The 23554-nt window shown below is 37.8% G+C and overlaps 1 protein-coding gene and 1 long non-coding RNA gene across 12 annotated transcripts in view; one reads left to right on the top strand and one right to left on the bottom strand.

Annotated features, from left to right (window-relative positions):
* The window catches only part of LOC121315796 (triadin-like), a 97246-nt gene that overhangs the window by 8161 nt on the left and 65531 nt on the right, over window positions 1-23554 (top strand). For all 11 annotated transcript variants that reach the window (XM_041250223.1, XM_041250218.1, XM_041250217.1 and 8 more), the window contains exons 2-5: window positions 769-981; window positions 17843-17974; window positions 18583-18612; window positions 20134-20160. In XM_041250223.1, coding sequence (XP_041106157.1) covers window positions 769-981; window positions 17843-17974; window positions 18583-18612; window positions 20134-20160 — 402 coding nt within the window. The remainder of the gene's footprint in view (window positions 1-768; window positions 982-17842; window positions 17975-18582; window positions 18613-20133; window positions 20161-23554) is intronic.
* The window catches only part of LOC121315798, a 43075-nt gene continuing 24925 nt past the window's right edge, over window positions 5405-23554 (bottom strand). The window contains exons 2-3 of the long non-coding RNA XR_005950319.1: window positions 7979-8285; window positions 5405-6165 (exon numbers count right to left, since the gene is read on the bottom strand). This is a non-coding gene — a long non-coding RNA (uncharacterized LOC121315798). The remainder of the gene's footprint in view (window positions 6166-7978; window positions 8286-23554) is intronic.

Genomic DNA, 23554 nt, shown 5'->3' with positions numbered 1-23554 from the left:
TAAAGTGAAGCAACGTTGCTTCTCTGTCTACTGTTAACATTTGGAAGCAAGTTAAAAGGAAAAGGCAGCATTTCTGAGAGGAATAAAACTGGAGTCGAACAAAACTGCTACTAAAGAATTGCACAACAATGAAGGAGTATTTATTGTAAATTGTTGAATGCTGATTTCCTTGATAGTACGAAGCAACAGGTCAAAGCGATGTTGCAGGCTTGCTATGGTATGCAATGCTCTTCGGCTACATATTATTATTATTTTTTTAATAATAGTTGGACTTTTCTATTTGTTTCCGCTTAAATGGCTGTCCTTTTCCAGTAGCACCAAATATTGAAGTGCCAGAGACCTAAACAGTTACAAAATGTGCCTCATTTTGTTAAAACAAAGAAATAGTATGCACTGTATGTAGGCTATGCTATACATAATTGTGAACACATTGGCTTCTATAAATGTAACTTTAGTAGCTATTGTACAACCAGCTGAATTTTGCAGTGTTTTATGTGTGCAAACTTTGGCTTGAGAGTGCTGTTGATTCACTGAGACTGATTTTCCAAGTAAGAAGAAATGACAGATATCGATGGTACCAATAGAAAGGTTTTCTTTGTTTCCTTCTAAATATAAAACCTGTATTGCAATAGTGACACAGAAAGAGGGTAACATTACATTGCTTATTGCTACTCTTTCACATCAGTGACTGAGAGTGTTGTAATGTGACATTTCATCACTGCCACACACTAAATGTAGTCTGACGCTCTTCTTTTTATCCCTGTGCAGGACGGGTGTCTGCCACCACCGGATATATGACAGACAACAAGAATGGAACTGTTCTGAAACCCTCAGCTAATGTGCCAAAGAAATCTGTGGCTGACAACTTAGCTTCAACATTCAGCTCCCCTACAGCATGGTTGCTTGTTGTAGCCTTAATTGTCACCTGGTCAGCTGTTGCTGTTGTCATGTTTGATTTAACGGATTATAAGAGTTATGTTGGTAAGTAATACATTTTTATGATGTTTTAAAGTATCATATTACTTTCTGTGATCTAAAGGTCCATTTCCATGGTATAGCTAATTAGGTGATCATGTTGATCTGACAGAAGAAGTAAAAGTGTACTAAGATGTGTGGTCCAAGTTTAACAAAGCTGCAATATAACATGGTCATGTCACATTTTCCACATTCAACCTATTAAAAACGGAAGACAACCTCTTCTTTCCTTCTTGAAATGTAATAACCATGCATTCCTCTATAAGCAGAATTGGCATGCTTAAGCTGGTTGCAACAGTACAATGTTTTAATTGACATTTCAAATGCTGTTATAGCAGATATAAAATAGATGGCATTTGTTTTTATAATGTTGTTGTTAAGAACGTTAAGAGCTGCTATTTTTTTCAGCATGGGGCTTGCTACATATGTTCACCATTTTGAAAATATTATAGGACATTTCCGTACTTACAGAGCACAACTTTCATTCATTTTTATTTATCATTCTTAAAACTGGATACTGTATATACATCTATGTACAAAATATCACCAAGATGTCCTTTTCCCATCTTAGGAATATCGCCCGGCTACGCCCTGTTCTTTCTATGTCTGCTGTGGAGAAACTAGTCCATGTCTTTGTCTCATCCAGACTTGGCTACTGTAATGCCCTGCTTGCTGGGGTGTCTAAGAACACCCTAAACAAATTTGCAATATGTTCAAAACTCAGCAGCCAGGGTTTTGACTAGGTCTTGATCTGGTGATCATATTACCCCTGTTCTGGAATCCTTACATTGGCTTCTTATGTTTTGCATTGATTTTAATCTTGCTATTGACTTTTAAAGCCTTGAAGGGTGTTCCTCCCCCTTACATAACTGACCTTTTGTCTATTATACCCCTAGACGTAATCTGCGGTCCACTGATGTTGGACTCTTATGTGTCCCCAGGACGAGACTATGAACTGTGGGTGATAGGGCCTTCCGTTTCAATGCCCCTAGGTTGTGGAATGCCCTTCCCAAAGAAATTAGGAACTCTGAATCTTTGGGTGCTTTTTTAAAAATCTTGCTTTAAAACATTTGTTTACAATGGCTATTTTTTATTTTTTTATTTAATGTTTGATATTTCTTATTGTCTATTTTTATTTTTGTTTTTAGGTACAGTGCTTTGTGATGACTTGTCATGACTTGTGTGTCGTCAATGGTGAAGACATACTTAGTAAAGCATAGTGATGCAATGCATTGAGCAGGCTCTTTAATATATCTTCTGTGTATGGAACATACTGCATCATTGCCTTAAAGCATCAGGTGTGAATTAAGAGCTTACAATATATTTTTTAGAAACTGATATTTGACCAAATTGTTCTCAGGAATGTATTGAAATTCAGTAAATACTATGATTATTTTGTAGTATCTGGGTTAATATGTAGTATTATATACATACAAACTTCATAGTTTTAGCTTTCTCTCATATTTTCTTGTTCAAGTTTCTTTCTCAAAATATGTTTTTGTTATTCTTCTAGGGACATGGATTAATTTGGACAATAAGAAGTTTTCAAATAAAACCCAAATAGTTTCACTTATCATAAATACCTGCTAAACATGAGGTTTTTATAAAATTAAATTCCTTTCAATGTTTATTAAAATATAAAATGCAAGATTGGGAGGAGTAAATGGCTATTAGTCCATACGATTGCTGCTCAATAAGTTAAAGTGAGATGTGGATAAACTGTGAGCATTTCATAATAATATTATTCATGTACAAGTAGATATACAGCATCTTTTCTGCACACTAAATTAGAGAGAGAATACAGATATATCTAGATTTGCAGACTATTTCAGCTGATTTTCATTATACTGATCAATTGCTCTTTCAATCTCTTCACGCCTAATAACTTCCCCCCTTTTTTCACTGTACATTCCATGATTCATCATGTTACCACCCAATAAAAAGCATCCTATACTGAACTTTAAGAGAGTGTCCTCATTTACATACAAATGTGTTAGCATTTGTGTTTCAATTGACATGTGGAAACCATGTGTAAACTGTATGCAAATTACGTGGTCGACTCTAAATACCACTGAAACTATCAGGGTCGGAGGTAAAGAAAAGAGAAAGGAGGAGGAGGAAGAGGAGACATCCCCAAATATTTAGAAGTCATCTGTTTTTTTCTGAACTTGTCTGACGCACAATGTATGTAGCAATTTTGCCTCAACACACAAACAATCACTGTTTCAGGTTGAGCTGGAAGGTGACAATCGGAGACCACAGTGTTTGTCTGTAGCACTAAGGGTACACGATGTATACGAAGTACGTATTGTTAGTGGAATTTGATTTAGTTTTTTTTTTCATAAGTGAAAAATGCATAATAAAAGGCTCACAAATATTTATGGCTTTACAATATACTGCGCACATGAGCTAGTTGGCAGTGCAGTGCTAGATATACCTGCAGCTTTAGCAAAGTGGGCAGGAGAATTCATCCATTTCTTTGTCTCTCACAAGCTGTAACAAAATACAAATGGTTTTCTTGGGAGGTATGGGTTTCCTGGGGTCCTGTACGGTGGCCCTGAAGTGCAAAACAAACACAAAAAGAAAAGCATAAACACAAAAAGAAAAACACAACAACATTAGGAAAACACAAAAACATTCATTTCAAACCGGAATGGGTAGGTACAGAGGAAAAGAGATCCACATCACTGATTGGAGGAACAACCTGTCAATCACTGTGCTACTCGGGAATGGGTAAAAGCATTTAACCTGCTCCGATCGTCTTTAAACAGGCATCAATTAATTCCTCCTTGCCAGCTTAGAAACAAGAACCATCTTCATAGCACTTAGTTTTGTATTATTATTATTATTAATTAAAATGCAACCGAACCACCGGACGTGTCAAAAGGGGATGTGATCGTCTCAAATCTTACACGAATCGATTCCTCCTTGTCCACAGCACACATATCACTATATATATATATATATATATATATATATATATATATATATATATATATATATATATATATATATATATATATATATATATATAAAATACCTTACATGAATACATAAATAATACCTTACATGTGATTAAGGACAAAGCGCTGGGAAATGATATTGTATTAATATGGACTTTGTTCGTCACACAGTTCCACAGCACAATGATTGACAGGTTGTTCCTCCAATCAGTGATGTGGAACGCCTTTCCTATGTACCTACCCATTCCGGTTTGAAGTTAATGTCGTTGGATTTTCCTTAATGTCGTTGTGCTTTCTTAATGTTGTTGTGTTTTCATAATGTCGTTGGGTTTTCTGAATGTTGTTGTGTTTTTCTTTGTGTTTCTGCTTTTCATTTTGTGTTTGTGTTTTGCACTTCAGGGCCAACGTAGTCCTGGGAGCCATCGATTACACACATGTGCACCAGCACAAAATAGGCACCTCTACATAAACCATAAGGGGACCATTTCTGTCAACGTGCAAGAAGTGTGTGATGCTAACAACTACATCACAAATGTGTACGCAAACTATCCTGGCTCCACTCATGACTTCTTTATCCTCGCTAATTTGCAGGTGGCAGCTGTGTTTCAGCGGGATGACACAGTTTAAAAGGGTGGTTGATAGGGGACAACGGGTATCCACTGAAGTGGTGACTACTGACACTGCTGCTCAACCCCACACAACCATACCTTTAAATATGCTCATACTGTAATTGAACGAATGTTTGGAATCCTCAAAATGCGATTCCGATGTTTGGATGTCTCTGGGGGAACACTACAGTACACTCCTCAGAAGGTTAGCAATATCATCCTGGCTGGTTGTGTTTTACATTACATAGCTCTCCATAATGGATAGGCAGGCAGGTCAGACAAAGCCTTATAGATGACTTTTATTTTGTAAGTATACCCACCTCCAGGCTGCAAAAAAATTAATTAAATAATTTGTAGCCTTGCTTGAGGGGTTTGGTCATCCTCCTCACTTGGGCTGCTGGACATTACTTTTTTGCACTTGATTTGGTTACAATGTTTTGTGGGCAGGTATGGAAGTTATTCAGATCTTGCCCGTTAAAAATGTTGCACATTTCCTGTGTGCAACAGATAGTAGGCCCTTATTAGCAAACAGTGCAAAGTCAAAGGCAGATTTTCTGAAAGGAATAAAACAAGTAAAAAGCAACTTATATCCTGCTGGTAAAAGCTAAATAATTGTTCTAAGTAATTACTTGCCAATTGTATACTGTTAAAATGGTTTAATTCCTGTCAGAATATGCTTTTGGCCTTTAGCCTCTTCTGAAAAATGAAATCTCATATCATTCCATTGCCTATTTAAGTCTGTTGTATTTTACCTATGCAATTATTTTGCTCATTGCTAAATTAATGCATTACATTCTAGATTCTCGATATTACCAAATGTTTATGGTTAGGTCTGCAGTTTTTTCATGGTCTGAAAATAGGTATTACAAGATATTCCACGATTTAAATATTTAATTTAAATATTTATTAAAGCATAAAAAGTAGCATTGTTTCATTCAAAATTGATCAGTTTCTCTAGTTATTACACAACAAATGTTCCTAAATATTTAAATACTTCTTTTGAGCAGGAAGGAAGGGATATCAAATGAGGTAATTGATAGGTCAGAGACACAGGGGTGAATCTGGAGGTTGGATTTATTGGAGTGTGATGTAAACTGAGCAACTAAGGAACCCAAAAAAGGGTAGAAGAAAAAGGGCTTCTAAGGTTTTGTCTAAAAACTGGGAGGAGTAGCCGGAGCGGATGAATGACATGCACTGGGAGAGTACGTTAATGCTGATAGGTAGGCAAGCAGGGGGAGAAGGAGATTCTGATTGTTGAAGCCCTTTCAGGATTCATGAAATTTGTGAGTTGCTGAGTGTAGAGCTGGGGGCTCCGAAAATGAGTTTATAGAAAAACAGGAAATTGAAACTTTGATGGAGGCGATTCTTATAGCTCTGTTCTTAATGGGATGATAATACAGGCATTGAAAATGAAGGGAAGGGAATGTTGAATGCAATGTGAACATTTTTAAAGCAATTCCAGGATGACAAGTCTGTTTGCAGTGAGCGGGGAGTGAGGCTGAGAAGAGTTGTTTCTTGAGAACCAGGGAATACAGCGGGTGGCTCATAGGAATTTCATGTCTGAAAAGGGAGGAGTCTGAGTTGGCAGGAGATCGGCTTCGGGAGCTCTGAATCTGCATCTGTAAATGAGAAAGAGATTCAATGATTACAGTCAGGTGGTTGCGAATGTGTTGAACTCTGAGAATTAACTGATGAATAACAGATAACCAGATGATCCTTCTGAATATTCTCATTATATGGTGGGAGGATGAACAACCTTTGTTAATGATTTGGACTATAGCTGAATTATCTGAGTGGATAAGAATGGATTTTTGGGCCCAGGAAGACCCCCAAAGGAATGCGGCTACAGCAACTGGATACATCTCATACAATAACGAGGACTGATCAGGTATAAGAATGGTGTAGGAGGAGGACTGTACAAAAAAGTGGAAATAATAGATATAATACAAACTATTTTTTTCCTGAGGAAGCAAGGCTGAAAAAGATTGTAAATCCAGGGTGATGCCTAGAAAAGGAGGATCCAGCACTGCGCTTCTGACAGGATATTGAATATCTTGGGGTTGATCCTTCAGCCCAACATAAGGCGAACAAAAAAGTAAAATTTGGAACGACACTGTACTCCGAAGACGTACCAGAGCGTAGGATCAATGGGCATGATTTTAAATGCATTTGACATATAGGCTTTAGCCAACCATGCATTTTTCCCAGCAATTTTCATTAAGGATATGGCATGGTTAAGTGTTGTATATTGCAGGGAGAAATCTTCTTGAGGGATTAACTACTGATGCTGGGTGTGATGGAGTTATGGGGGCGAAAAGGTTGATTATCAGTCTCTTTTTGCCTTATTGCAACCCTGATGGGGTTAATGCGAAAGGTGGGAAAAGGAGGGGATTCAAAAGAACCTATCATGAACTGGTTGTCTATTTCTTTCTTTAGTAAAATATCAACAGATTCGAGGTCTAAGATGGCAGATTGGATGTTTTTGCAATAAGTGGAAGAGGTAGGGAGACAAAAAAGACCAGAAGAAAACCCTTTAGTGAGACTTAATTAGGAAAGAAACAAAAGAAGCTTAAGGGTGCTTGTATAGTTATGAGGCTAGGGTTTGGATATTAATGGGTGTGGACAGGAATGTGAGTGTCATTTTGGAATGCTAGCAGAGGTTTTTAGATTTTTAGATGATTTTTTTGGCTTGTGGGGGCATACTAATTGGGAATGGGCTTCAGAGCAATGGTTGCAAATTTGTTACAGCAGAATAGGAGCAGATTCCTTCATTGAAGTTGTTACAGATCTGGCGGCCTCCAGAGTATGTAATACAGTCAAACCCATTTACAACGTACCTGTGATATAACGTACACACTGATATAAAGAACCAGTATCATGGAATCGAGTAAAATCGTATTAAATCCTGTTTAAATTGTTCTTTTAGTATGTACTCTGATAGTGCATACTTCCTGTTATTATGTACGAACCACGATGGCATGCAGTGGTATGTGTACTCGTAGGTCAACTTCTTGCTGTTTGAACTTGACCTTGCTCTCTGTAATTTATGCAGTATTATCATGGCCAGCGCTAAATGATCGTCAATTTCACTTAAGGACAAACTGTACATTATTGGAGAAATCTTAAAGGAACGAAAGCAGTCAAAATTATGTTAAAGAACTCAAGTTTAAAAAGCACCGAGTTCGAGACCACCTCCTGAGTAGATTTCAAACTCGGTTGTTGAACTCAGTTATGTGTGTGTTTAGTGTGGATGGAAATTTATTTAAGCACTGTTAAGTCAGTTCTAAGACGTTAATGTCGCCAGGGCCTAAAAGACACTGAACCTGCTAATGGAGTGAGCTGGAAAGCAACAATCTGTGCTGTCATCGTAACACCTGCGATAGGGAGGATGCTGCAGAGTGGAGAGAAAAATACTAACTAAAATCTCCTTACGTGCTCTGGATTTGAAAGGGATGTTGTTGGTATGTAGATAATGCTGGAGCCTGGAGATCGTCCAATCTCTGATGTTGGGGATTGCAGGGGAACAAGTGGCCAAGCGGGACCTGTGGGCAGGCAGGAGAGCGAGCCTGTTGTTGTGCTGGGTGATGGAGAAGAGATGAGGGATCCAGTGATGGCGCTGGAGAAGCAGAAATCTGAGCAGTGAAGGCTGAAGTTGTGAATACCGACGATCAGAGCTGTCGTGGAGTTGGTAGATCGTGCTCGGTGGGAGCTGTTTGAATTGGTTGAGAATCTCTTGGCTCTGGGGAAATGGCAAACAAACAGATGAAATGGAGTAATCAAGGACATTCTCAATGGTGCATGTGGTATGTTCTCAATGGTGCTTGTGGTACGTTCTCAATGGTTCCTTCTCAGCAATAATAAGTCTGTAGGTATCAATCAAAAATAGTTTATTCTGGAATCAAATAAAAACAGGAACAAGCAGATTAAATATAATACATGCAGTTTACAATGGGCATCAGCTATTGGTATTCTGAGCTCTAAGGCGACAGAGATGGTATTTCTGTGCAACAGGGCTACAGGTCCAGTTTACAGGTCTCGACAGGTGGTTTTTGAGCCCCAAGGTGACAGAGATGGTGATCTGTGCTGCCATGGCTTTCTGCGCAGCAGATGGTTTTTCGTTACATGCATTCTTACATTAAACATATAGGAAGTGGGAAGCTACATCATGTGATGCATTCTGCCAATAAACACCTGCCACCCTCCTTGATTAATCCAATGACAAGTTCTGTAAGGTTTTAACACTTTTTTTTTGGTATTAACAAGCATATTTGTTAAGTCACCATTCAGAGTTATTCACATTATGTCTGTCACTTGTAGCTAGGCACATGATTACTCTGGAGGTTATGAAAATACTTAATCATCTCTAAAGTACTCGTGGTGTTGTAGCCAATCAATGGCTTTTAACACCATTTACATCAACAAATCTGCGCAGTAAAAATATTAAAGTTTCTTTAAGCGTACAGCTCAATATCAATGCAACAGCTCAGCTAATCTGAAGTCAGTACAACACTTCCTCTTTCATGTTTTGCAGGCTTTTCCAAAAAAAGAAAACTGATAAAGCACTGCGAAAAGGTTGTGAACTTGAAAAGCTACATGACTCATGAGCATTTGCCATGTTAAACAATGGCTTGAAAAGGTTAACATTAAACACAGGAAAATCACACAATGTTTAGAAAGAGTTTAAATTATTTATTTACCATTCAAATGGGAAGCATAGCAAAAGTTGCATAATGGTAAGGAACAAACAGCTGATGAAACAATAAGAGCCTGTGTAATTTAACTGGAACAGAACAATGTGTACACCGCCCCACACAGGATGCATATTTATCAAAAAAAGCCTAGGTGTTCAATTTGTATAGTGTCTGATTATTTCTTACAAAATCCTATTGACTTACTTTGCTAAACTTTAACAAAAGACCAATAAAATTCTATACTGTTCCATACATAAAACACATATAATAAAAAGGAAGCAATTCAGTGAAAATATTTCCAGATATATTCAAAGAAACAAACATAAACCACACTATAAATTATGTATTTTTTAAATGAATCAAACTCTAGGTATTTGCTATGTCCTTCTAAGCTGTGATCCAGTTCTTTCACTCTTGTCAGTATGAGGTCATCAATGTTGGAGGGCACATGTCTGGTGAGTAGCTAAAACAGGCAAAAGGGGAAAAGGTGGCATGCCACCCATGGGTATTTTTTAGATGGCTTTACTTGACATTCCATGCAAACCATCCGAAGAAATGGAAGAATATGATTGGCTAATAGACATGCTAATCATAACCAGGAATCCTAGGGATCCTAGGCCTTGTAGCAGCCCCGATCATAATGATCGCTATGTTTTTACACTGACGCGTCACTGAGACACGCCCACCTGCCTGCTGGAACAGCTGATTACTTTCAGCTGCTGCTCCATGCAGACAGGTAATCATCCACCGGCGGAGCGCCACAGCAGCTAAATTAATTAAATCAATCTATTAACAATTAACCCAAAAACATAGAATAAACGACATATTTCCCATGTACAGGGCTTAGGCCCTGCCACAGGCTTCCACATTCGCAGCATTTTAAAAGTCAAAGTACATTATCTGCAAACATGTTTTGCCCTGTTTGGGGCTCATCAGTGCAGCGCAACTTGAAATTTGAAATGCTGAAATGTGCATATTTCCCAATTACTCATTGTTCTGTATTCATTGCTTTCATTCCTCTTAAGTTTTTATGAACCCCGAAAAACTAAAAAAAAAAAACAAGGGCGGTGTTTGCCTTAATATAGCCCAACCGGGCTCGGTCATTGGTCAACTAAGGTTTCCCCTAATTAGCATGCTAGCCCCCCAATCTCCAACTAACTATACTCCCACCCAATCCCAGCTGTACACAGTTGGCACCCATGCACCAATCATACCTCACTAATATACTACAAAATAGAAGGCATCTAACTATGTTTATCCCTTGCTCCCCCCCCCTCCCCCTTCCAGTCTGCATCAGTGTTTGATAGTCACCCCACCACTACAGTATATATGTTAGAATGTTTGAATTCTCAGTGGGAGCCTTTGTGTCAAACACTAGTGAAAACTTTGAATGTAGAGCAGCATTAAAATAGGCTAGGGTATTTAATCAAGAACGAAGTCATTTTACTTTTCTATCAACTGTTAGTTTCAACCCCTTGGATTGAAAACAATTGCATTACAACATGGAATTCAATTGGTATCAAAGGTTGTCATCATGTGTTGGTTTGTATGTTTCAGCTATTTATGTGATTATTGCACACTGACTTACTGTAGAAATAAACTAACACTTATCTTCGTTTACTGTCAAACTCAGTTTTACCTGCGTGATTTGCATGGTATATACAGTATGTATTATTATGTAATAACATTTTTAAAAATACACTAGGTAGATACTTAAAACACCCCAGCCAATAAAAATTACACACAGATTTTGCTAGTGTGACTGGTAATATGTATTACATTTTAAATTAAAACAGCTTACTGTGATGAAAATGAATAATTTAGAATTGAGTGGCAATTAAAGATAATAGTGCATTTGTGAGTTTTGCTCCCATAACATTTTGATGATATATGGATTTTACAACAGCTACAAAAGCTGCCAAATTTGAAATGTGTCTTCATCATTTTTCTAAACACTATAATTTAATAGTCTATTCCATCTTTTTGAAAAATTGTTTTACTTGGCAATATAAAATTGTAGTAATAAACTGCTCTGTACAGAAATTTCATAAAATCTTGATCAAACACATGTATTACTCTATTTTTCCCCCAAATAGAGTGCAACAAAACAGCAAAGTAATATCATCTAACTTTTCAGTGAACTTTTGTATAATGTTAAAGACATTTGGAAGTGAGACAGTTAGTTTGAAAGTACTTTTCAGACCCAACCTGACTGACCTTTTAAGATAAAACAAATGCCAGGCATATTCATAAAACATTGCCATAGTAGAAACAAATTTACACAGCATTGTTTTATCATTATTCAGTAAATCAATTTTACAAGATGTATAAAGCAGTTTCTTTTGTATTTTTTTGTAGATGTGGGTGCACATAGTAACTCGCACAAATGATGTGTGATTAAGCAGAAAAGAATAACCTTTACACTGTGACCGTGACAAATATGTCCTTTCAAATGTTATGCTAAAGAGGAGTTTTTAATAAGCTTGCAGCTTTTTTTTTTTATTAATTTTATTGTAATTACTGACACAAGCAGCAAACTAATTTAGCGGGAGTTTTTGTAGTAATTGTGCATGCTGTAGAGCAGGGGGATCACTTTTCCACTTTCCACAACCAATTTTCAACATTTATTGTCCTAACAGAAGCACAACAGGCTGGTTTCAGCAAAGCACTAAAGGAAGCAGAGAGCCCTAGAGGCAAGGAATCACATGGTGCATTACATTCTTTGTAGTGGTGGTTACTTTAACTATTTTTATTATGATGTAGACTATTTGAAGAGGCACACTAAACGAATGAACATACACATTAAAAGGCAAACATGTAGAAATTGTAAACATGGCAGTACAATTGCAATCCCTTTACCTATTTAAATAGTATTTGAAAAATCAGAAATTTATAGTTTGCCTTTCCTTTACTACAGTGCATAAAAAAAAAAAAAAAATCAGGATTTCGTTCTTCACTTATCACCATAAAAAATGGCTATTAATAGGATGACCAGATTTTCAAAACTCAAAACAATAGCTTACAGGTGTAACCCCGGTTCCCTGAAAGGGAAGATGACCAACAACAATACTTTTGGGATATGCCTACCACAGGTCAGGCATTTACTGAGCATTTTATGTCAGAGCTGCCGATAGGTCCCTCCGGCGAGTGGAAATGTATATATATAATATATGGAAATGTAGAATATAGTGTAAGGACAGGAACTGCCTTCAAAGGCAAAGACTTCTAAATACGACACCAACAGCAACCAGCTTAACCAGAGATCTTCAGAGAATGGATTACATCAGCTTGTAGTTAACAAGTTGAGTGACACTTGACTAGGATTTTGCCTAGGTTTTTATGCAATTTTTGCTTTGCTTTTTATGTCAAAAGTGATAATTAAATCTTAAACATTAATATGCTTTGACAGCTCATGTCCTTCAGTGAATAACATTTCAAATACACCCAGTAACTCTTCCTAATGGGCCATCATCGCATAATCCACCTCCCCTACATTTCCAAAATATGTGAGGTGAACTTTTGAACTGAAGTTATTCTCTTTTGGTACCAGGGAGTTACTAAACACAGCAAGCAAGTGAATACAATACATAGAAAGATGTGTTTAATATAGAACACCTACTTTGGTTTAATTATTCCAATCCTGAGTTATATATTTCCCTTTTAACATCAAAAGACATTCCCCTTAATAGGTTGAGTTTATTACATGTATATATGTGGTTTAACAATTAATTAAAACATATTTGATAGAGGCTGATATAAGGTTAATAGCAAACTTCTAAGCCTGCAATTGTATTTCCAAGTATTTTCACTTAAATCCAGTCTATCAAGAACATAGTCAAAAATCCTGTTTAGGCAAGTTCTGAATCACCTGCTTATCTGTCGAGATCATACATCATTAATAGAGGCTAACAGTTAGGCTCACATTGTAAGGGAATCCAGCTGGAGACCCAAGTAAACTGTACTTTGCATCAGTATTAATTGGCTTTTGGCCTTGTTGAGGGTGAGCCCCAGTCTTGCCAGATGCTTTCTTACAATCGCCATACGGGCTACTGCTCTTTCCTGTGACTGGGAGCAGATCAACCAGTCGTCTAGATAATGCAACACCCTGATCCTCTGGAGCCGCAAGGGGGCTAGGATGGCATCCACGCACTTTGAGAACATGTGGGGGGCTAAGGAGAGGCAGAATGCAGCACAGAAAACTCGAAGATGCTTCCCTGAAAGGCGAAGCAGAGGTATTTCCTGTGCGCTGAACGAATAGGGACATGAAAATACGCATCCTTTAAGTCCACAGTGGTAAACCAGTTGCCCGGCCAGACTGACTACAGGATGTGTGACCATCTGAAACCTCCTCTCCCTCAAGAACCCGTTGAGATGTCTCAGGTCTAGGATGGGGTGAACCAGAAAGTATCTCGAGTAGAACCCCTCTTCTTGAGAGGTTCGTTCTATGAGGTGATTGGCTTGCTTGAAGTAATATTCTTACTTCTTGCCTGAGGGCCAAGACGAGAGGGTCGCTCACGGATGCAAGTGTAATCCCTCAAAAGGGAGGTGGTCCCGTGCGTGACTGGTTTGTACGGTGGCAAACACCCAAGAGTCTGAGGTGCACCTGAACCAGTATTGTAGCTTGTGTTGTAAAAAGGGTGGGTCTGAGGCCTCAAACCTTCAGGGGCACTGCTGGGGCTGCTGAGGCTGGGGTGGAGCCTGTCTTCGAGGCTGTCTAGGGCAGTTCCGTGGGAACTGTTTCCCAGAGCGTTGCTGCATTGGGGCCCCACGTCCGGGTTTCCTCATCCTTGTGGGTGCTCCCAGGTATTAGTTGCCATGGAAGCCTGAAGGTGGTGTTTCAGGTCACCAAGTGGTGCAGCGGGGATCGGGACTGTCCAGGTAACTGTAGTTATGGGCAGACGCCAGAGCTTTGTCCTATCACGTACCACAGCACGGGAAAGGAGCATCGCAGCCACCTATCGAGACTCCTCTCGCTCTCTGTTGGAGCGTTACAGTATCTCCTCCACCGCTGGTCCATCTCCTGGGTGACTTCCTGGACCTTTGTCTCCTGCTGCTCTAAAGAGTCCCCATCCCAGGAAGCCGTGATCAAGATTGCATCTTGGTCCTCCTCGCTCATCACCTTGTCTCAGTCCGGTGAAGGTGGGGTCGGTACCAGGGCAGGCGCCGGAGGTGGAGTTGGGGCAGGAGCAGAGGGAAGAGCCTGCTTTCTGACCAAATACTCAAGGACCTGGGTCATCTGGCTCTTCAGGTCCAAGATATCTTTGGCCTGCCTACTGTGCCTTGCCATCTTACTGCTCCTTGAGGGAGACTGAGTGGCTGCAAGCTCGGTGGGCTGAAGCCTGTGAACAGGGTATTCTGTGTGACGGGCTGGAAGACAGGTGGAGGGGGGGGGGGGACGGCAGGGCTCCCAATACTGCAGATGACTCAGCTGAGCTGTGTGAGGAAGACTCTCCTGTAACCTCTGCAAGCCTCCTGCATAGTGTCAGAGGCTGGGATGCTGTGCAGATCGAGCAGGATGTCTCATCTCCTAGGGCGATGGAGGCATGCTGCATCCCCAAGCACTTGACAACAGGAGTAAGCATCCCTCCACAAGACGTGCAAGGGTGAAACTTCGACATTGCAATGCATGGAGCATCTGCACTAGGGGAGCACTGATGCATCAAAGTCCGGGGGCACTGAGGGGCCAAAGCACTAAGGAACTGAGGCTCTGGGGCACTGAAGCACTGAGGGCCCAAGGGCACCAATGCAGGGAGTGGTCGAGCACTGTGGGAGAGGCGTCGAGGCTCTGGGACCGAAAAGCGTCGAAGCACTGAGATAGAGGCTCTGAGGTGTCGAAGCATTGAGATATCAAGGCTCTGAGGTGTTAAAGCACCGAGGTATCGAGGTTCTAAGGCATCGAAGCACCGAGGGGATCAATTTAGGGAGCACCTATGCACGGAGGCATTGAGGCTCTTGAGCAGCGAGGGTATCAAAGCACCAAGACTCTTAGGCACCTATGCACCGACGGCACTGATGCAGGGAGTGTCCTAGCACCAAGGGCGGCGAAGCACTGAGGTTCTGGAGCACCGTGGGCACCGAAGGCACTGATGCAGAGAGCGTCTAAGCACCGAGAGTACTGAATCTAAGTGGCATCAGGGGCTCCGAAGCACCAAGGCATCGAGGACACCAACAACGCTGAGCGTCAAGCACCGAGGACACCAAGGGCGCCAAAGCACCAAGGCATCGAGGGTACTGAGGGCACTGAAGGCACCGGGCACTAGGGGCATAAGCACTAAGGTTACTGGGCCGGGTGTCTAGTCTGGACCGCTGAACACACCAAGTGGGTGGACAAGGTCTGCCCAGCAGCGTTGACTCGACAGCAGGTGACGCAGAGCCGGGTCCCAGTGGAGGAAGTGTCTCTCTTTTCTCTCATTGTTGTTATTTATTTATTATTTTTAAACAGTGCGCAGTTGCACAGTGTTTCAGTTCAGTCCTCAAAAGCCGAGTTTCTGATTCTGGGAAGTGGCAGGCTGACTTCGAACAATAATTTTAGTGGAATTTAGCAGAAAACTCGAAGTAGGAGCTCTTTTACAAAGAATCAATCACACAACTTGAGAGGTTAGTTATACCTACCTAATTGTGAGAAGAAAAAGAGAATGTGACCTCTGCGGAGTGACTACTTAATCCTTCTGTAGGCGGGATCGAGGACGTCACTCCCCAGAGGGGCAGCTCCGACGTAAAATACTCAGTAAATATCTGACCTGTGGCAGGTATATCATAAAAGTTTTGTTGTTGGGCGTCTTCAGATTGAAAGGGAACTGAGACACGTTGTTAAATAATTGTGTCAGGCTCTATTTATTGACGATGTTGATGTGGTTTAACCTGGTGTATTCAGGTGGTTATTATCTCTTGCTGCTCTGCCTGGTGTCTGGGCTAAATCCCGCCAGAACTGGACAGCTACGAAATTGCTGTATTACACATAATTGTAGATTCATATTGAATATAAACTAAATGAAAACTCACATCTGTGTTTAGCACTTTATAAAAATAATGTTCTTGATTACTCTTGTACCTTGTTTTTTTTTTTTTTATTTCATTTTGTTTTCACTGCAGGTGCCTTAAACCAAAAGTGGTTGTTTATGTTATTTTGACAAAAGCAATTTAAAGTGTGTTGCACTGCATGAAGTGGCTGAAAATCAGGACTTTTTAAAGATGCTGAGCAAAATGTTGGGACACCGGGACTGTCCCAGCTAAACCAGGACATCTGGTCACCCTAAATAAGATGAGTAGTCAAATTTTTAAAAAAATTGCTTTATTTTTGCTCATGAAAATAAAGAATAATCAATAGTACACGCTATTAGAAAGGTATGATATACAAACTCATAGGAATACACTGACCAGTTAGGTTTGATTTTTGTATTGTGGGGTTACAAAGCCAACATCTACAACGTTCACCCTTTAATACTTAATATCTCATTGTCAATGTAAAATAATTACAAAAACTGTAGCAACATTTAGAAATGCATTCCAAATTATTATGGGCTTCAGCATTTTATAGCCAAATCCAAAATCTCTTTTAATAGCATTCGAAATCAACCTGCGTCTATAATTCATTCTTATCATATGGCATTTCAGCACAGAGAACATTGCAATACTGATTTTATTTCAAATCCTTTTTAATAAAGTACAGCAACTACAAAAGGTTACAAAGCACAACTAGTACTTTTTGGCCTGTGCAGATCTTATTTTGTTAAAGAATATTGATACTAACAAATGGATTTGTGGGTCATAATAAATGTATTTTTTTAATGAGAGGAATGGGACGCTACCTTATATCTTGCATTTTATTTGTACTTCCATATATCTTTGTTTATGGATCAGTTATGTTTTGCTTTTGGCCTTTGTCCTAATGACACTGCAGCCATGGTGGAAAGTCATGTATCACATCAATGACACACTTGCATTCTCAACTATGCTGCATAATGCAGACAACTGTCTTGTCAGGGTTGTACAAGGAGAAGAAAACAATAAGCTGTTTAGAGATAGTTACCAAGATGAACTTATGGTGATGTTTCCGAGTAGTGGACATATATACAGTACAGACAAAACCTGAGACTTTTCCAGACAATACTCTAATAAACTAGTACAGTAGGCAAGCATACATTGCACAGTCTTACATATCTTCATGTTACTGTTTATGAAGTGTTTCAATCATAGACACTTCAATAACAGGAGTATATCCCTATCAACACTTGACATTGCTTTTTAAAGATTTGATTTAAAAACGATACATTATTATTTTGTATATACTACTCTATTGTTTTTAATTTGAGGTGAGGTACAAATAACTAACAGATGTTTCAATTGTTTAAACTTAATTTGGAACCTGATGCTTTTACTGGCTGCAGTTGCATTTGTTTAAAGCCTAATTAATCTCTTGTGCAGACATTCCTGTAACTTCATTCTTAGGCCTACAGCAAGATACCCATTAACATGGGATTACATTAATGTTAACCTAATTGAGATGAATTTTCCTTATTTCTGACTTTGCAGTAGCTCTTGAAAAATTGTATATGTGAACCTTAGTCATTCTTACTGTACTGCTCTCTTTTTATCCTGTACTCAGGAGGTATAAGTAAGCTCGGCTCTGACCCAATGAAAGTCATAGACGAAGTTGTGGAAGAGTCCACTAACTGGATTCACGGTGTCATGTCGTTACTGTCTGACATGATAAAGCCTGACGATGATGACGACGAAGGTATTCAAGAATCGCACCATTGTTTAATAGCTAACCATTTTTATTGGTCATGCCCTTGCTTTAAATGCTGTAACACACTCAAACAGGGCTGTAATGCATTCACAGATTGGAGTGATGCTCGGTTAGAAATGTAAGCTTTAAAATGTGTGGCAGTTCATCACAGCACATTTACATAGCTGATGCACGTTATTGTTGTGGGTTCTTAATTTAAAGATACCCGCACATCAGAATCTGTTGAGTGGAGTTATTAACATAAATAGTATTTTGAAATGGCGACTATGATAGAATAATTGAGGTTAAAATTAAATATTTAAATCACTTGTATGTGTTTATAGTGCAAATCTCAATGGAACAGTAGCATTTGGTATGCTACAGAATGTTTAATAACAGAAAGTTTGGATTCTGAGATCAAGATCCTGAAATAAATGTGATGTAAATAATCACATACAATAGACCAAATTAAAATGGTTTAAATGGGGGAATGATTATTTTAATTTAAAACATTAGTGGAATAGTTATAGAAAAGTCACAGTTTATTATACAATTTCTTCTGCATATTTATGAATCTGTTTTTAACTTACACTGACTTGTTTTTCCTTACAATTTAGGTGACACCGAGCAACCACTGAAGAGGAGAGGTTTGTTATTTTTCACTGTACAGTAGCTGAAGCAGAAATATCTGTTGCAAATTTAAAGGAGAAGTCCTATTTTTACTATCATAGTTCTATTTTTTTTTTTTCAAATGCAAAATCTTAAACATGGTCACTGTTGCTTGAAAAACAATTTCTTATTAACCTTAAAAAACAACCAAAAACTTAACTTAAATATGAGACCAAAAATGAAACCTAATTATCTTGGTTATCCTTTAAAATCTTTAAAATGCTTGGCTGAACCTTTGTAGTGACTTTGTTCAGCCATAGATAGACTGTGCTACAATATTAGATTACAAATCTGTGCTGATCTTATTGTCCTTTTTGAGTTACTTGAAATTATAGCTCCAGTGGAACGATTATGACAATATTAAACCAACTCAGAGGCCAGCTAAGGAGCTGTTATAGTGTTGATTTGGTAGCATTAAAAGTCACATTTCATCACAACAGAAATGGTCAGTGGTTTCCTACAATCCATTTTCTTGTTCTATTTGGTACTGTGTTGCTCACTCTGGTGCAGGATATGAGCAACGGATAGCTATGAAATGAATGAGGCCAAGTTTAGATTTAAATTTGTTGGAATCATCCTTCAAGGGAGCCATTCTTCTTTGTCTTAGGTTGTCAGCTTTGTTCTCCATAATATCCTAGCCTCTACCGACATTATAACTATGGAATAGTATGCCTTCATTTTGTTCCAGGCTCTTGTATTTTAATAGCTACTCAGGTATAGTAATTTCTCAAAGTAACACAGAACCCTTTGCAGCATCTATATCTGTATTGGGTCTATCACAGTTTTAGGCTGAGGCATGAATACATAAAGTTCAATGTCCTCTTTGTGAGGCAAGTATATGCATTTCTGCATTCTATAAAACACCATTATCATGATAATGATGATGGTGATGAAGGTGAAGATATCATGGATAATGAGCATGATGATAAGGGCACTGATGAGGAGGAGGATGAAGGTATTAAATGAATATCTATATACGCCACCACCCCTATAAAAGAAGAAGTAGGTGTCTTCTATAGATATTTTGTGTCCATTTGTGTTGAACTTTTTTTTTCGAAAGCGTATTACTTATTTGTCTGGCGTGAATGGCTCTCTGCTGCTTCAATGTGCTGATTTGTTAAAATATCTTTTTCATTTTTAGATATCTAATTGATTTACATATATTAAAATTAATTTTAGATATCAAAAATGGCACAATTAAAGATATTTGTAATTCAATTTGAGATACATCGAAATGTTTTACAGACATTTGTGATATCTCAATGATAATTTGGCTTGCCATATGGGTGGCTTCCAAATAAATATAATGGCATACAAATTTAGAATTTGACCAGTATTTACCATCAACAATTTATGGTTGTATTTGGAAATTTAATTCAGGGAATGGAAGCTAGGTCATTAATAACCACAGCATATTATTTGCCTCTTATACGTCCCAAATCATTAGCTGTACCCTAGAGTAGTTATGATAATACATTCTTTTTTTCTTTCAATCCTAGGTGAAGCTGATCCATCCAAGCAGAAAGGTTGGTGGCTTTCTATATTCTATATTAAGACAATAGGTTGAATCATATCAACAGTATTTGTCAACATGTTAGCTAAGAATTTCTGCATCTGTTATATATTAAAAGGGTTATTGATATAACCTGAAATATGTTATTGATATACTTGATGGGGAATGTTTATCTTTCATAACACAACAAACCTGCTTGCGATTTGTACAGTTTTTTTTTTTTTTTAATGATATTTGTAATGTAGGACAAGGTTTCCCTAGACCATACACTATTACAAACGTTACAGTTTTAATGATGTTGTTAGCCAACATTGAAATATCAGCCTCATACATTTACTACAGTCTGTCAAACTGACTTGATCATCAAGATATAACATGTATTATAAATACTAATTGTTGTAATATATAACACATACATCTGTATATTTCCCAGAACTAATACGTTTCAATATACAGTAATACTACCTGTCATTTTATAGTAAACATGAATATGGAATATTTTACTAAATGCAGAGTCACATTCTTGTGCCTGGTTATGAAGTTATGAATCTAAAGGTCCCCCAGTCATGACATGTTGGTTAGAAGGTGAAATGAAAGTATCATCCACATGGAGTACAGTTTGCAATGACGCCATTAAGCACATTTATGAAAATGTATGACCTTCCTGGCATTTAACAAGAACAGTGTTATTAAAATATCATAATACTGAAAAAAGCTCTTTCTAAGCATTTTCAGAAAGCAATTCACCTTAAAAATAAGAAATACTACTAAATAGTTAGGAGTGCATCCATACGCACTTCATATACTTATTTTTAAAAGCAAAAAGTTACAAGTATTAATGCCAAACAATAAATACACCTAAAGATCCATTAACTTGACTTATAATTTAAAACTCCTCATCTTTGCTGCAGTTTATTTAAAATCAGCTCCACCAATAGAAATACAAGATTTACACATTCCACATCACACATTAAAAACCGCAATAATAGCTACACTTTATAGTGATTGTAATATAATGCATATCAAAACCCTGAACATAGAATGATGGGGCAGGACTTGACAATAATTTTGTCGGTTTCAGTATCAGTTACTTGTTGTTTGTGGGGCTGAACTCTATTTACTATGCATCCAAACTTAAACAAGGCGTCAGAAGTGATCCAAGTGACCTAAGCAATGATAATCCCTGCACCACCCCTAAGCTCTGTGTTTGTGTGTGTTTGTGTGTGTGTGTGTCTATGTCTCTCTCTCTCTCTATATATATATATATATATATATATGTGTGTGTGTGTGTGTGTGTGTGTGTGTGTGTGTGTGTATATATTTATATTTTAGGAGATTAATATATATTTTACTTTACATATTTATAAGAAATGTTCTCTTAATACAACAGTTTTTGTTTCACATCGCAATCTGAACATACAGTATATGCCTATTAAAGATCTAGGAAGACGCAGGTATTATTAAGGAACAAGAAAACCCTCAGGATACAGTAAAGTGATTCACAATAATCCAATAATAATGTTTACATTTACACACAGAGAGATGATAGTTGCCATAGGGACAGGATTATCTTCCATTGTGTTGCCAAGGTTGTTTATTGAGCATATTTTTCTTAATATGTAAAATATTAACAATCTGTCATAATGATAAAGTTAAATCATGATCTTTGAAGTGATTTTGTCACTTTGGTCTTTCAATTAAATTACATCTGCTATATCATCCGGCCAATAAGAAATGATGTCATTACTAAAAAATTAAAGCTATTTATCACCCTGCAAAAGTCTATATCAATCGGAACAATGGGCATTAAATTTGGTAATGTTGATATTAAATTGTATGTCTCATATCTTCATATATTTAGCCCAATAACAGTGGACAGCTGGTGATATAGAAATAGACTGTTCATAATATGCCGGTAATTCATTCACTGTAAATTCCTTTCCACCTTTAAATCATAAGAAAATTGTCTAGTGGCATAAATCTATCAGGTTTTCACAAAGGCAAATACATTATTGAATACTCTATTCCAGAGAAGAAATATGCCATAAAATGATCACATCATACTACTTGATACAGTGCTATTGGGGAGTTTTAAATTCCTTAATTGGAGTATTATCGGAGCACATTTTGCCAATTTGTATTATGTGCCTTTCACAAAGACGGCCGGAGTGGGTGGTGTCAGACCAGAGCCAGGAAATAAACAAGAGAGAGGTGTAGTTTGGTGGAGCTGAGCGAATGGTCTCACTCAGCATTTAATGAATGAATAGGCAGACAGAAAATAAACGGTTGTAACAAACAAAAACAGGACATTAAACAAACACGAAAACACATGACACGGCACATTCGCCAAAATCGCCAAGACAAACAGAAAACAGACTAAGACTAAACAAAACACGGTGAGCAGATATTTAACTACTACTATTATTATTATTATTATTATTATTATTATTATTATTATATTATTATTATTATTATTATTATTATTCCCTCCGTCTCCAATCCTGTTCTCCACTCACCGAACACACAACCCCGAGTATGTGAAAACATGTTGCTTTTATGCAGCTGTACCGAGACTTGACTGCTAATCAATCATTCAATTGGAGTCTCGGTACAACTGCACGTGAATTAATAAAGTGCAATTCCCCGTGCTCACATATTACATTTTACTTGCACGTGAAGTGCTGTGCAATCCTTGTGTCTAAATACAAATATACATTTTAAACACTTGTGTTACACAGACCCGTTTATATCCCGTGTACCAATGACTACACACCAACATTAACACACAACACAAAATACACACAGGGGCGGGCACTTTGCTACAGTGCCCTATAGATAGAAATGGTGAACTGTTAAATACACTTTATATGAGTTACTCAAATAATAATTGGATCTCAGGTTGATTTGATACTGTTTTATTTTGTGTTGAATGAGTAATTTAAGGGTAATCATTTTTAATTTAGACATAAATCATAGATGATTATTATGTTTTCTTTGACCTTATTAAGATTTGAAATGATAATATTAGACCTTGTAGTTTTAAAAGGATAAATTAGATTTTTAATATGATTTTCAAGGTGCTGTTTTAACTTGTGATGTCATTTGTAATATTGAAGTCTAATATTAATCTTTTTTTTTATATATATATTCCCATGTAAAGCACATCAAGTTAAGACTTCTTAAATAGACACCATAAACAGTTGGTGAGAAAAATTCAAATTAGCACCATCTAAACAAAAAAGAGGTACTAACAAAGATGGTGACTAACTAATTTTAACAAAAAAAACTTTTTTACAAACTGTAAATAATAAATTGTAACCATGCACCAAAAGAATCCGTGCAGAGCACACTAGCCTTCATGCCACCAGGGGACTCTGCATTGGTGTGCTCCAAATTAACCCGGGACC

Source organism: Polyodon spathula, chromosome 5, assembly GCF_017654505.1.
Source record: "Polyodon spathula isolate WHYD16114869_AA chromosome 5, ASM1765450v1, whole genome shotgun sequence".
NCBI lineage: Eukaryota > Metazoa > Chordata > Actinopteri > Acipenseriformes > Polyodontidae > Polyodon > Polyodon spathula.
Note: the sequence above shows the minus strand (reverse complement) of the source record. Positions and strands in the feature narration are given on the sequence as shown.